Source organism: Narcine bancroftii, chromosome 3, assembly GCF_036971445.1.
Source record: "Narcine bancroftii isolate sNarBan1 chromosome 3, sNarBan1.hap1, whole genome shotgun sequence".
Taxonomy (NCBI): Eukaryota; Metazoa; Chordata; class Chondrichthyes; order Torpediniformes; family Narcinidae; genus Narcine; species Narcine bancroftii.
Window position 1 is genome coordinate 109918808 of NC_091471.1, and position 15612 is coordinate 109934419.

The 15612-nt window shown below is 37.4% G+C and overlaps 1 protein-coding gene across 2 annotated transcripts in view; it reads right to left on the reverse strand.

The window, feature by feature from the left end:
- The window catches only part of limch1b (LIM and calponin homology domains 1b), a 415809-nt gene that overhangs the window by 15355 nt on the left and 384842 nt on the right, over nt 1-15612 (reverse strand). For both annotated transcript variants that reach the window (XM_069924806.1, XM_069924805.1), the window contains 7 exons: nt 9476-9568; nt 8558-8695; nt 7487-7710; nt 4710-4828; nt 3446-3611; nt 2788-2874; nt 2525-2633 (listed from right to left, as the gene is read on the reverse strand). In XM_069924806.1, the coding sequence (XP_069780907.1) occupies nt 2525-2633; nt 2788-2874; nt 3446-3611; nt 4710-4828; nt 7487-7710; nt 8558-8695; nt 9476-9568 (936 nt within the window). The remainder of the gene's footprint in view (nt 1-2524; nt 2634-2787; nt 2875-3445; nt 3612-4709; nt 4829-7486; nt 7711-8557; nt 8696-9475; nt 9569-15612) is intronic.

A 15612-nucleotide genomic window follows, 5' to 3' on the forward strand; every position in this document is an offset into this window, starting at 1 on the left:
GGGATTGAGGAATGTAAAGGAACAGAGAGATCGAGGAATAACGGTTCATCGTTCTTTGAAAGTGGATTCTCATGTGGATAGAATGGTAAAGAAGGCTTTTGGTATGCTGGCCTTTATAAATCAAAGCATAGAATATAGGAGCTGGGAGGTGATGTTGAGACTGTTCAAGGCATTGGTGAGGCCAAATTTGGAATACTGTGTGCAGTTCTGGTCACCAAATTATAGGAAAAATATCAATAATTTAGAGAGGGTGCAGAGGAGATTTACTAAAATGTTGCCTGGATTGCAGTATCTAGAATACAAAGAAAGATTGATTAGACTCGGTCTTTATTCATTGGAGCATAGAGGTTGAGGGGAGATTTGATAGAGGTGTTTAAAATTATGAGGGGGATAGATAGAGTAGATGTGAATAGGCTCTTCCACTTGAGGGTAGGTGAGATTGGATCGAGGGGTCATGAGTTAAGGGTTAGGGGGCAAATATTTAGAAGTAGCATGAGTGGGAGCTTCTTCATTCAGCGAGTGGTGGATGAGTGGAATGGCCTTCCGGAAGAGGTGGTTGTAGCAAGGTCAATTTTATCATTTAAGAAAAAGTTGGATAGGTGCATGGATGTGAGAGGATTGGAGGGTTATGGACAGGGTGCAGGTAATTGGGACTAGAGGAGATCACTTAGATCGGTACGGACTAGAGGGGCTGAGATGGCCTGTTTCTGAACTGTAATTGTTATATGGTAATAAGATTCTGAGAAGCATAGATAAGGTGAACAACCAGCACCTTTTTCTCAGGGTATAATTAGCAAACACTTGAATTAGGATTTATTGTCATGAACAAGTCATGAAATTTGGTGTTTTGTGGCAGCATGGTGCTAACATTCATATTATAACAATCTTATGACATTACTATAAAAATAAAATAATAACAATATTAGTGCAAGAAAAGTAAGGTTCATTGATTATTCAGGAATCTGATGGTAGTCGGGAAGAAGCTGTCCTTGTCCCACAGAGTGCTTGTCGTTAGGGTCCTGTACCTTTTCTCTAATGGTAGCCTCTAAAGGGCATAGCCTGGGTGGTGGGGGACTTTGAGGATGTGGCTTTTTTAAGACACCACTTCATGTAGATGTCCTTGATAGGATGAAGAGGGCATCTCTACAAAGTGAAGGGCGGAAAGACTCAGGGAGACATCAGGAGTAATTTTTTTTTACACAGAGAATTGTGGGTGCATAAAATGCCTTGCCAGGAATGGTGGTGGAGGCTGAAACATATGACATATATAAAAGTGTATTCAACAGGCACATGGATGAAAGAAAAATAGAGGGTTATGAGGTAGAAAGGATTTAGATTTTCTTTTGGTAGGAATATATAGGTCAGGACAACATCAAAGGCTGACGGGCCTGTACTGTGCTGTAATGTTCTATGTTAAGTTGTAAATTAGTCAGCATCTGTGGAGAGAAGAGAGTTCATGTTTCAAGTCAATGACCTTTCTTCAGACCAGGAAACATTTTGAAACCAGGCACATTTAAACTTGCAACGGAAAGGGGGAAATGGAGAGAATGCTCAGGATAGGGTAAAGAAAAAGGCAAGGTGAATGACACAGATTGGTGTTGGCTTGGAGAGCTTAATGATGGTTTGTTGCGACCATCTGTTTGGAGGGGTGCAGGAACAGGGATCTCACATTGTTTGCTAAAGATTAGAATTGCTGGGAAGGTCCAGCATGCTGGGGAGTAACACAAAGTTGACATCCTAGATCAACGAAACCCTCTTCCCCCCCCCCCCCCTCCAGGAAGACTTTAACCATAGTTGCCACTCTGTAGTTTCTTCTCACTCACCAACCTCCTGATCACTTCCAACAGTCCATGGTCTTGTGCAAGAATTGCCCAGTTATTACACAAATTGGAAAAGGATGACTATTGGAAATTGATGATCTTAATATTGTCCAGAGTGCCATCACATGCCTATTTGGAAAATGAGATGTTGTAATTGGAACAATTCAAAGATTAAAGACAAGGTCAGAATGGAAGTGGGAAGGAGAATTAAAGTGCAAGGCAACTGAAAGCTCAGGGTCTCTGATGACTAAAGGAACCTGGTCTACCTGCAAAGGCCTCAGAAACATACAATTTTGGAGCAAAATAACTGCAACTTGCATGAGGAGTACTTTTGATTTTAAAAAAATACTGGCAATTTTCTGTATTGCTGTATAGTCTGCCTCTTCCCAAGTCAGTTACTAATGATCACCTTCACAGAAATTCAAAGCATTTATTCCAACATGTAAAAGTTAAAATCACTTTATTAAATATTTTCATAATGACTCTACCACTGCTAGAAATGTGGAAGGAGGATGCATGGTAGGAACACATTTGTTGGATTCCATTATATTTATTTGATATTATTATTTATATACTATTTATAAATGCAAAAATATCACCCTTATTTCCCCCCCCCCAATGAATGCATTTGATCAGTATTAATGCAGATGATGTCAAATGATCCTTAAGACAACATTTCAAACTAGGTCAAGCAGGTGGCTTACCGTGAAGCACTGAATATGAAAATAAAGACTGAGTGTTTCAATGATCATGGCTGCACCTTTTCCAAGGGGGAGCCCACAAGTTGAGCACAACTTCTTCCCACTGACTGACCTATAAAACAGGTAAAAATTCAAGATTGAGGTGCATTCAAACAGAGTTGACCCTTTGCTAGAAGGATACTCATTAGGTAAGCATATTCACCTTCTGAATTAAGTTTACCTATCTGCATATTTCCATAGAAAGAGGCCGCCCCATCCACACCTACCTGTTGGGAAACTGGAACTGATCAGAAGGAGATGAGTGTGACTGAGGAAGTGATGGGCTTGATTGTAAGTTTTCATGAGATCCAGACCTAACAAGACAATGATTAACAGGTAGTGACATTATCATTGTTCTAATTGTACTTCTACTTCTACTGATTGCTTGCACCTCTAATTTGATGGCAGTGTGGCATACAAGCAATGCAATTTATCATGATATAAATGGAACCCGAGATCCATTAGAGAATGTAAAGAGAACTGCCAAGCATCTTATTTTTCAATAGTTTAGGATAGGATGTAAATGGAAGAACTCTCTTTTTTATACACAGCTGATAGCAGGCTGATCAGTGCTGTTCAAGGACCACTGATCTAAAAGCAACTCTGAAATGAGCTAAGCTGGATGAATACCATTACTGCCTGTATTCTACCCTTCATCATGTAAAGGATGAGTACAAGAGCATCAGAAAAAAAAAAGAGCTGCATAGGCTTTTTGTCCAACGCTTCACTAGATTTGTCTGGAAATCTATGCCCATTAAATAATGCAACTTTTAAAGTTTCCCACCTTTAGTTTCTCAAATTTTCTGCCAGTTAACAGTAGTGCACATGTACCTTCTCAGATACAAAATATGAATCAGGAAAAAAGTCAGTACATTTATTACTAACCACTTTTTTCTGTCCATGATATTGGACTGCTCAGCCCAATTTCTATCCAGAGACCCAGTCTTCAGTTCATCTTGCACATCTGGTAGCTGGTTTCTCTGAACGTCAAGGAATAGAGAAAGTTCTTGTGTGTCCTGAGATCTGTCAAAAAAAACTGGGGAATCTGCAGCTGAAATGAACACAATGTGAAGTTTAAAAATATGCAATAAGAGAGGGATCTATGAATTAATTGGCATTCTGAAGGACCAAAATTATATCATCTCAATTAAATGAAAGAGAAGTACATCACAGTATAGTGTCTATTGAATTTAGACAACTATTCCTGGACAAAGGGTTCTTTTGCCATACTGCAGGACATGTCAAAAACTGAAATGTGCCTTTCTCATGGATACATTAAAGTAGGGGTGGCCAACCTTTTAATTTTTAATTTAGACATACAGCCCAGTAACAGGCCATTTTGGCCCATGTGTCTGTGCCGCCTACACCCCCAGTACGTACTCATGGGCCAAAATGGTCTGTTGCCATGCTGTATTTCTAAATTAGAAAATTTTCGGCTTACCAGCGAGCAAACCAGCTCCTAAATAGCGGATGTGCTGTGGAAAATGCGGGAAATTGACCTGCACCCAACACAGGTTTTTAATCTGTGCCAATGACATCACTGATGACATTATTTCCCTGCCCATGTGACCGAAGCAGTGATGTATATAAGGCCAGCATGCAAACCTGGAGGTGTCAGTCTTGCACTAGACTCCACAGCATATACATCAACTGGATAACGTGTATAGCAATTCCACAACGTGTACACCAACGTTTATAGTAGCTCAGTAGAGAATACTTCGTTACAAATTAAAAATTAAAAGGTTGGCCACCCCTGCATTAAAGTTTAGAGTGTTGGATAATCAACTCAGAATATCAACAGTCCAAGTTTCACCTTGGCACACAGTGAAAATGTGCAAATTTGTGAGCTGGTTCACACTTGGTGCTTCAATATCATTGCACCTTGATTTGGTTGAAAAGAATAAATAATAAAGTAAGGAAACAAAGGTTAATTTTTGTCCTTTTCCACGCTGCAAATTTCTCTTCAATTATGCCTTGCTGAATGAAGTAGGTTTAATTAAAGATCATTTTAAAGCTGGTGAGATCAGGAAATAGGGAGGCTTAGAGGGTTGAAGGAATGCAGTTGACTGAGAAAGACAAATCTTCCTTCAAGTATGAAGACTTTGGTTCTTCAATAATAAATAGAAGAGCACAGATTTAGAAGTCATACCTTGAGCTGACACTTGTTGATGACTTGTGTCGAGTGTTTGGCTGTGTGCTTGAATCTGTGTTTCACCAATAGATTCTTCATCGGTTTGGAAAATGTGTGGTTCAGACTGGAAGTTCAACCTGTTGTAAAAACAAAGGAGCAAACTTATTGAATATTCTTTATCTTACACCACTACATCTTTTGCATTCACAGCTTTAGCCTGTAGAGTAGCAAACAACACAGGGAAGGTAATTAGGAGAAAGCCAATTTGAAAGGCCTGGATGGAGTGGATGTGGAGAGGATGTTTCCTATGGAGGTAGAGTCTAGGTCCAGAGGGAACAGCCTCAAAATACAAAAATGTCCCTTTAGAACAGAGATGAGGATGAATTTTTTTATCCAGAGGGTGGTGAATTTGTGAAATTCATGATCACGGATGGCTACGTGGGCCAAGTCACTAGGGATATTTAAGGTGGAGGCAGATGTGATATGATCCTGCATGAGATCAGAAAGGGAATTGCTGATTATGGGGAGAAAGCAGGAGAATGGGGTTGTAAAGAATAGTAAATCAGCCGCGATGAAATGGCAGGATAGACTTGACAGGCCGAATAGCCGAATTCCACTCCTATGTTTTATGGTTGGTCTTTATGGTGTTAAAATCCTTAAGATCAAGTTTGAAAAGAAGTAAATGGTGTGATTCTCAGCCTGAAAGAAGGGGCTCATGTTGCTCTTTTCTTCCCCCTAGTGGCAGGTTTACGAAGGGCAGACGACTCTGAGCAGGTTTGCTCCAGTCTGAAGTTAATGAAACCAAACGTTGGGTTTAGAATATAACCATATAACTCCTAATCTCATAACTAAGACTTTCGAAAGTATGAAAATAGTTAATTGGTTCCATTTTCAGTAGTAGTTCAAATTTAAAAAAAATGGCAAACATTTTCTATCAGCAAACAACCAAAACAAAATAGGTGGTGAAATGTAAACTAAGAAAAGTAGGAAAGTTAAACAGCAACAAATGAGCAACATACCACACACACAATTGTTAATTCCAACAGGGACATATTACTCAATGAGAAATCAGAAAGAATTTTACCACATAAACCATTCCAAAAATATTGGCTCAGCATGTTTATATGGCCTCATCAGGATTCAATTTCCTTTTGCTGAACAAGGATTAACACATTCACATCAATCCTATTTGCTGTGCCAGATTTTTAAAGCCTGCGAGATTAAAAAAAGTACTTTGAATCTGATTGCGCATTCCTATGCACCCAGGGGGCAATGGTCTCAGGGACTGAATCCTCAGATAGGTTAAATCATAGGTTGTTTGCCGAGAGCAGAATCGCTTGGAGCAATATTTCCTTCTGGGCATATGGAATGCATTCTTTTATGACAATGCCATAAACAGTGAAACCATGCTTACTGGTGTTAAAGGGCAAATGTTTAACAACAAGCAGTATACATTGCTTAATATATGATCGTCCATTAGTTAACAGAAGATGAATATATCTGCATGTGGCATCCTTAAATATTTAATGTGGTTCATTTTCAGAGTTATGCCAACAAGCAATAACCATAGTGGTTTATCAATCTACATAATCTCATTTCAGTTCTGTCCATAAGGAGGGCTTATCACAGTTCTCTGTAATAATAGCCTGAACACCAATGAACACTAGCAAACTACAAACCTCCAAAAGACCCAGTTAATGTTTAACTATTTAGCAGAAACCCAGAGTAGAAATGTGTCCTTTCATTACTGCACTAAAAACGTCATGTTTCTCACTTCATAGGTGATTCACAAACACTTTGTCGATTGTTTGGTCCTCCCAACCCAGAAAGTTCTTAAACACCACCAAGCTGACCATCTACTCACCTCCTGTAAAATGTACCCTCTGAATATTAAATCTCAACCCTTTACCTACTTCAATGCCTGAACTTAACAACAGCACCTCCTCATCAATCCCAGGCATCTAATTGTCACTTCTAACCTTTTAAACGTCAATATTTTCCAGAAACATACAGGGTTGATAAGTTAATTTGTCACAAGGGTGTAATTGGCTGGTGTGAACTTCTGGGCCAGAAGGGCCTGTTAATGTGCTGCATTTCTCCCTCGCTCTAAACATATATAAAAATAATTTGGCTACCACCAAACCTCCCTTGAACCTTAATCTCCAAAGATACCTTATGCCTGCTTCCAATTTAAAGGTAAAGGTTCCATTATTAGAATGTAATACTACATTTAGAATATAACATACATGAAATTCTTTAACTTTTTGTCTACTGTAAGGCAGTCGCCACTTTTCCCAGTGCCCCTCACAGCAACCTACAGCACCTGGTGTTCCTACGCAGTCTCCCCTCCAAGAACTGACCAGTCCTTTGTCTGCTTAGCTTCTGAGATCAGACAATCCCAGACATTCAGGCTATTTAGGTGCTGTTTACCTGATTCTCTTTAGGCTCTTTGCCAAAGGAAAGCCTTTTGAATGTGTAAGGTCCTTTCAGTTGTGCACTCTACTGATTGTCTCTCTTCTTTATTAACCAATTCATTAGTGTACATTGACCATTGCTGACCAATTTCTAGCCTTTTTTTCCCCCCCAACACTTATTTTGGGTTGTGCCCCAAATTCTCTTTAAGCATCAAGAATAATTAAGCATTTAAGATACTAGCATACAGCACACCAATGATTAATGACATCACATTATTTAATATCATAAAACTAAATATGCATCTGTTATTACGAATAGGACATTTATTGTTCATATTCATAGGTACCAGAGATTGTGAAACTTATTTCATTCAGACATACTTCAGCTCTTCAGATTCCAATTGCTTAGTATCTTTCCAGTGCCATTTCTCCAATCTGTTCCTCTCGGCCTCATCCCAGTTTTCCTCTTGTCCATTCTCATCCTTTGAGTTCAGTGCTTCTTCTTGCTTCCACATTGATCTCTCATTTTTTTCCTTCTGGCTTTGATGTTCTTCAGTCATCATTCCTCCCCCATCTCTTTTCTGGCAACTATCTATTTCCACCATCTGTTAATTCAGGACATTTACAAATCAAGGTATTTTTTTTAACATTTATTTTTGATGGCTTAATGACACACAAAATGCTACAAACGCTGACCTGCTGACTGCACCAATAAAAAGAAACAGGCAAATTAGCCATCAAAGTTATTCTCAATCAGAACAATTTTCTTTCTTCATCTGAATCCTCCACAAATTCGCCATTTGAGAAGTTTGAAATGAACTATTTGGAGAAGAACCACCTATGTATGCTCAGAAGCACTGCTAAAAGACTCAACCAGTGAGTTACTACAACTTTGGCAGACACCCTAGTAATATACTTTAGTGGGGTATCTGAGAAAATACTGGTGATTCTTGTTGCCATCTTAGGTTTAATTTTAGTTGATTAAAATCAGCAAACACAGGTCAGGATGGTAATATTGTGCTTCATTACTGAAGCTACTGGTCTCCTCATGGGAACATCTTCTTTTGTTAACATGATACATTTCATGATCATTTCTAGAGCGTGCACTTTCTAACAAGTTGATGTACATACAATATTTAAAATTTGCTGCTGATGTCTAATCTCATTTGATGATGTGGCAGATTATATTAATTTTGGATCTGTCATGTCCAGGAAGGAAATCATAGGATTAAAAACAAATATTCTCCCCTCTTCCTCCCAAGTTTAAAGTTCTAACTACTTGACTTTAAGATTTGGTGGGATTTTTACAATATGTTAATAAACAAGTTGCATTCAAGAGACTCCAATGGCTAAGGATTTTTATTTTTTGCAGACAGAAATTTGTTAAGGATATTTGTAATGTTACGTACAGAATTTAAATATTCCAATAGACTTAACCAGTTGCAAGTCTACCTGCTTTCTTTCCTCATCTGTGTCCTCAGAATTCTTAATTTCCTCAGTTTTTGAAAAGGAGAGCCACTCAGAGGGAAGTTGGATGGGCAGTGATCGTGGAGTCAGTGGAGTCACCGTTTCTTGAATGATTTTACGTTCCTGCACAAAAATGGAAGTGAAGCGTCATTGCTCATTTTTCTAGCAGAGTTTAAGGTTTTCCCAACAATTCAAAATGGTTTTCAATTCAGTCAAGAAATACAAACCTTTTCTTATAAAAATAATTAATTGGAGAAGCATATTCTGCAATATTCATGTACACTTTCGGAACATAGGCTCATTTAGTTTGTATCCAGCTTATACTTGATCAATAAATTGTGCTACACGATATAGACAACACATTCCTGCTATTTTTGAGTCCATCACTGGATCTTGAAAATTACCCAAGGAAGCCCATTTCTCATTTTTATCTGAAGATATTCTGATGCTGGGGGACAGATTCCAAGTACCGGCTGCTTTCCTCTACCTTGTCAAAGCGACATCAGGTGCCAGTCCTGATGCTAAATGTCAGTCCATATACTTTTTCTGCACAGCTAAACATAATCTGTTCTTAAAGTGCAAGAGGTAACATCAATGGACTATTTGCTTTCCATGAAATTGCTGTGGAATCTTCTTGAGCTCACGATCCTACAGAGGTCTCTGGAGAGAAATGAAGAACAGGTCCCCTGCCTTCTCCCTATACCAGTAAGGAAATTTCCTAAAGATTCTACCTGCTCACATGAATCATAAACCTCTTGTTTTGTGTCACTATCTTTACCCAACTGTGGAAGGTCATTGATTACATAAACAACAGAATTGAGCAAAAAAAAAACCATTTTTTGGAAAATGTGAAATGATTTTTAGATTAACAAATGTATCGCGGTGATCTGATTTTTCTCTTACCTCTTCATGATATCTACGTTCTTCTTCCTCAACTTCCCTTTGTGCTTTCTCCCATTCTTGACGCAGTTTTTCATGCTCCCTTCTGTACCTCTCCTGTCATTGAGTGAAATACTTTTGTCAATGTCAGTCAAACAAGGAAATGGTTAGCTCCAAATTCCCTTTTCTTAAAAGCTTGCTATTATCTCTTTTGGTGAAAGCTTACATTAAATTAACTGTTATTCTCTTAACTGCTTGAAATTAAATTAATGTAAATCTTGTTAGCTTAGTATCATCTCAGTCACTATATTAAGCGCTTCTCAATACAAAATCAGTTGGACGTGATGCTAAATTTATGAAAATATCATTAGCTAAAATGACAAGGTTTTATTGCTACCACCAAACTTGAAACACATTATATCTAAAAAAAAATACTAACAACTTCAAGTTTAGTCCAGTTTAAAATAAGTTGGACCTATTTCAGGTCCACATTAACACAACTTTGTCGCTGAAGAATCAAAAACATATCACAATGTGTGTTAAATACTCCCTGTAAAAGTGTTCATATAACACTTGATCATAATGGATTGATAATCTAACTCATAAAGTTAGATTAATTGGTATTAAGTATACTATTTTCAGTAAACCACATGCATATCTTCAAATCAATACTAATATCATAGTCTAAGTAGAGCTTCATGGCCACAGTGAGGAATATTGATTAGGTAAGTTGAAGTCCTAAATGAATGGCTGTTAGTAAAAAAAAACAGGTATCCACACACAATAATTGTTTGAGAGGAATATTGAAAAGTGGATGATTAGAATCTTCTCTAAGTGAACACGGATGTCTCTGGAGATTTCTGGTAGGGAATTCCCTGCAGTTGAAATAGGGAAGTTGTACCATATAAAGACAAGTAGGGAAACTTACAGTTAGCACTTGGAAATCATCAAATTTCCTCTGGCAATATGACTCATTCAATTTGTAGATTCTATATCTGCTGAATCATATTTGGCTCGTCCATTTGGTATGCCAACATATTTTCACCTAATACAGTTTCACATGTAACTATAGAGAATCCATGTGCCTTGGTTATTATGACATGTTCTATTCCATATCTAATGCACCAAAAATATCAAACCCCCATGCGCAGCGAGATTAAATTGAATTTAAGGGTGTGTATCCAGGAATCTGACTGACTGCTGCTTCATTTCCTCAAAAGCTTAGACGACTGTTGGAGAAAGACGGATTTGAAGTTTGCCAATATCCTTTCAACATAATAATTCAAAATACCTTACTGTGAGATTATACATTCATCGAGAGGAATGGAGTTAGCAAAGTGAATTAGTACTCATCTTTGCTTCCGAGACCCTCCTAAAGTGAATAACAGTTATCCTTGATGACTGCAGGGTCATTGTGAACCTAAGCCATTCAGCACTGCAACTGCAATGCTTTCCATGTTTGGGCCAAAGACACTTTTTTTCCTTTATTTGCCTCTGTACTCTACATTTTTAAATTTATAATCGAACAACTCACATGCAATTAAAACGCACCTTCCACATTTTATTCAAGGTTATTTGTATATATTGTGATTGATGTGCTGTGCAGCGAACGAAAGAAAAAAAACACGCAGAAGCTGTGAGTGAGTTGAACCGACCAACTGACTTTATGGAGACTCTCCGAGAACTTATCAGCACCACTCCCATGATCCTTTGCGGCTCCCCACCGGGACCATTGTGATATCAGCCCAGTGTGAGCCTGCACCTCACTTGTAGATCAGTGCAGCCTGCTACATGATTCCCCTCCCCACCCCCCCTCCAGAACCAGTGTTCGGAGGTGCCAATTCCACAGTTCGTAAACAGTTCGTATGTTTGGGAAGCCGACCTCCCCACCGTAGGTCTGGAACAGTTACTGGCTGGTCAAAGTCAAGATGTGCCAGTTTGAACATTTCCTGCCCATCCCAATGTCCAAAAGGCATGTAGTCTTGTTGTATTGTATCACTTTGTATAGACCCTCATATGGACACCGAAGGGGCATCCGTTGCACACCTGTCCTTATGAAGACATCTTCACAGTCATCAAGATCCTTTGGGATGTAGGATGGAGCTGAACCGTGACGTGTGATTGGTTTGGGGGCCAAAGTGCTCAACTTCTCGCAGTTGCATTAGCAGCGCCGTGGGCGTTTCCTCCTTGCCGTGAGTCGCTGGCACAAATTCTCCCAGGACTATCAGTGGGGCCCCATAGACAAGCTCAGTGGAGGACGTGGCCAAATCCTCCTTTGGCGATGTGCAGATGCCAAGGAGAACCAAAGACAGCTCGTCCATCCAATCCAGGCCTTGGAGCAGTGTCATGAAGGCTGACTTCAAATGTTTTTTTTTTTTTTTTTTTTTTTAAATTTTTTATTTTTCACACCATAAATCACAATAGCCATGATATACACTTTTTCTTTTCCACACATTTACAGTGACTTTTTCTCCCTCCCCCCTCCCTCCTCCCAAGCCACCCCCCCATCCCTCCCCCCTCTCATCCATTTTAGTTATACAATCTAGGTTGCATTAATTCAGTTAGACAATGTTGTCATTCAACAAAAATACACTAGAAATTCTACTGAGTCCATTTTTTTCTTCTCTTCTCCTTCCATCAACTTAGGTAATGTTTGTTCCCGGTAGGTTTTCGCTATTGTATTTAATGTAAGGCTCCCATACTTGTTCGAATATTTCAATATTATTTCTTAAACTATATGTTATTTTTTCTAATGGAATACATTTATTCATTTCTATATACCATTGTTGTATTTTCAAATTATCTTCCAATTTCCAGGTTGACATAATACATTTTTTTGCTACAGCTAGGGCTATCTTAACAAATCTTTTTTGTGCATCCTCCAAGTCAATTCCAAATTCTTTATTTTTTATGTTACTTAGGAGAAAGATCTCTGGATTCTTTGGTATATTGTTTTCTGTTATTTTATTTAATATCTGATTGAGATCATCCCAAAATTTTTCTACTCTCTCACATGTCCAGATTGCATGAATTGTTGTTCCCCTTTCTTTTTTACATCGAAAACATCTATCAGATACTGTTGGGTCCCATTTATTTAACTTTTGCGGTGTAATGTATAGTCTGTGTAACCAATTATATTGTATCATACGCAGCCTCGTATTTATTGTATTTCTCATCGTTCCAGAGCATAACTTCTCCCATGTTTCCTTTTTTATCTTTATATTTAAATCTTGTTCCCATTTTTGTTTAGTTTTACCATTTGTTTCCTCATTTTCCTTTTCTTGCAGTTTAATATACATATTTTTTATAAATCTTTTGATTAACATTGTATCTGTAATCACATATTCAAGGTTACTTCCCTCTGGTAAACTCAAGTTGCTTCCTAATTTATCTTTCAAGTAGGATCTCAGTTGGTAATATGCCAGCGCTGTATCTCCCGTTATATTGTACTTATCTCTCATTTGTTCAAAGGATAAGAATCTACTTCCTGAAAAACAATTTTCTATTCTTTTAATCCCTTTTTTTTCCCATTTTCTAAAGGCAAGGTTGTCTATTGTAAAAGGGAGTAGCTTATTTTGCGTCAATATTAGTTTTGGTATTTGGTAATTTATTTTATTTCTTTCTACATGTATCTTCTTCCATATATTGAGGAGATGGTGTAATACTGGAGAAGTTCTATGTTGTACCAATTTTTCGTCCCATTTATATAATATGTGTTCAGGTATCTTTTCCCCTATTTTATCTAATTCTAGTCTCGTCCAGTCTGGTTTTTCCCTTGTTTGATAAAAATCTGATAGGTACCTTAATTGTGCGGCTCTATAATAATTTTTGAAGTTTGGCAATTGTAAGCCTCCTTGTTTATACCATTCTGTTAATTTGTCTAGTGCTATCCTCGGTTTCCCCCCTCTCCATAAAAATCTCCTTATTATTTTCTTTAACTCTTTGAAGAATTTTTCAGTCAGTTGTATTGGCAATGCCTGAAATAAGTATAGTATCCTTGGAAAAATGTTCATTTTAATACAGTTTATCCTTCCTATCAGTGTTAGTGGTAGCTCTTTCCAATGCTCTAAATCGTCCTGTAGTTTTTTCATTAGTGGATTGTAATTGAGTTTATATAATTGGCCTAGATTTTTGTTTATTTGCACACCTAGGTATCTTATTGCCTGCGTTTGCCATCTGAATGGGGATTCCTCCTTAAATTTTGAGAAATCCGCGTTATTCATAGGCATTGCTTCACTTTTATTTACGTTTATCTTGTATCCCGACACTTCTCCATATTCCTTCAATTTCTTATATAGTTCTTTTATTGATAGTTCTGGTTCTGTTAAGTACACTATCACATCATCCGCAAACAGACTGATTTTATATTCCCTGTCTTTTATTTTTATTCCTTTTATATTATTATCTCTTCTTATCGATTCTGCTAGTGGTTCTATAGCTAGCGCAAACAATAATGGTGATAGTGGGCATCCCTGCCGCGTTGACCTGCTTAAGTTAAATTGCTTTGATACATGTCCATTTACTGTCACTTTCGCTAACGGTCCCTTATATAATGCTTTAATCCAATTAATATACTTCTCCGGTAAACTGAATTTTTGCAATACTTTGAACAAGTAATTCCATTCTACTCTGTCGAAGGCCTTCTCTGCGTCTAAAGCAACTGCTACTGCCGGTGCTTTATTTCCTTCTACTGCATGAATTAAGTTAATAAATTTACAAATATTGTCTGTTGTGCGTCTTTTTTTGATAAATCCAGTTTGGTCTAAATTTACCATTTTCGGTACCTGTTCTGCTAATCTGTTCGCTAATAGTTTAGCTATTATCTTATAATCTGTGTTTAGCAAAGATATTGGTCTATATGACGCTGGTGAGAGTGGATCTTTCCCTTGTTTTAGTATCACTGTAATTATTGCTGTTTTACATGAATCTGGTAAGTTTTGTGTCTCATCAATCTGGTTGATTACATCCAGGAGGGGCGGTATTATTAGGTCTTTAAATGTTTTGTAGAATTCTATTGGGAGTCCATCCTCTCCTGGTGTCTTATTATTTGGTAAATTTTTTATTATCTCTTGTATTTCTACTGTTCCAAATGGTTCTGTTAATTTATTTTGTTCCTCTATTTGTAGTTTTGGTAGTTCAATTTTAGTCAAAAATTCATCTATTTTCCCTTCTTTCCCTTCGTTTTCGGTTCGGTATAATTGTTCATAGAATTCTCTGAAGTTTTCCTTAATTTCTTTTGGATTATATGTAATTTGTTTGTCTTTTTTCCTTGTTGCCAATACCGTTTTCTTAGTTTGCTCTGTCTTAAGCTGCCATGCTAGGATTTTGTGTGTTTTTTCCCCTAGTTCATAATATTTCTGTTTTGTCTTCATTATATTCTTCTCCACCTTATATGTTTGTAATGTTTCATATTTTATTTTTTTATCCGCCAATTCTCTTCTTTTGGTTGTATCTTCCTTTATTGCTAATTTTTTTTCTATGTTTATTATTTCCCTTTCCAACTGCTCTGTTTCCTGATTATAGTCCTTCTTCATCTTGGTTGCATAACTTATTATTTGCCCTCTAATGAATGCTTTCATTGCGTCCCATAGTATAAACTTATCTTCCACTGATTCCGTATTTACTTCAAAGTACATTTTTAATTGTTTTTCAATAAATTCTCTAAAATCCTGTCTTTTAAGTAGCATGGGGTTTAATCTCCATCTATACATTCTTGGAGGGATGTCTTCTAGCTCTATTGCCAATAACAGGGGTGAGTGGTCCGATAATAGTCTAGCTTTATATTCCGTTTTCCTAACTCTCCCTTGTATGTGGGCTGATAACAGGAATAGGTCTATCCTTGAGTATGTTTTATGTCTAGTCGAGTAGTATGAGTATTCCTTTTCTTTTGGGTTTTGTTTCCTCCATATGTCCACAAGTTTCATTTCTTGCATTGATTTAATTATAAATTTGGTTACTTTGTTCTTCCTGTTAATTTTTTTCCCCGTTTTATCCATATTTGGATCTAAATTCAGATTGAAATCCCCTCCTATTAGTATGTTCCCTTGCGTATTAGCTACCTTCAAAAAGATATCTTGCATAAACTTTTGATCTTCTTCGTTAGGTGAATATATATTAAGTAGATTCCAAAGCTCTGAATATATCTGACATTTTATCATAAC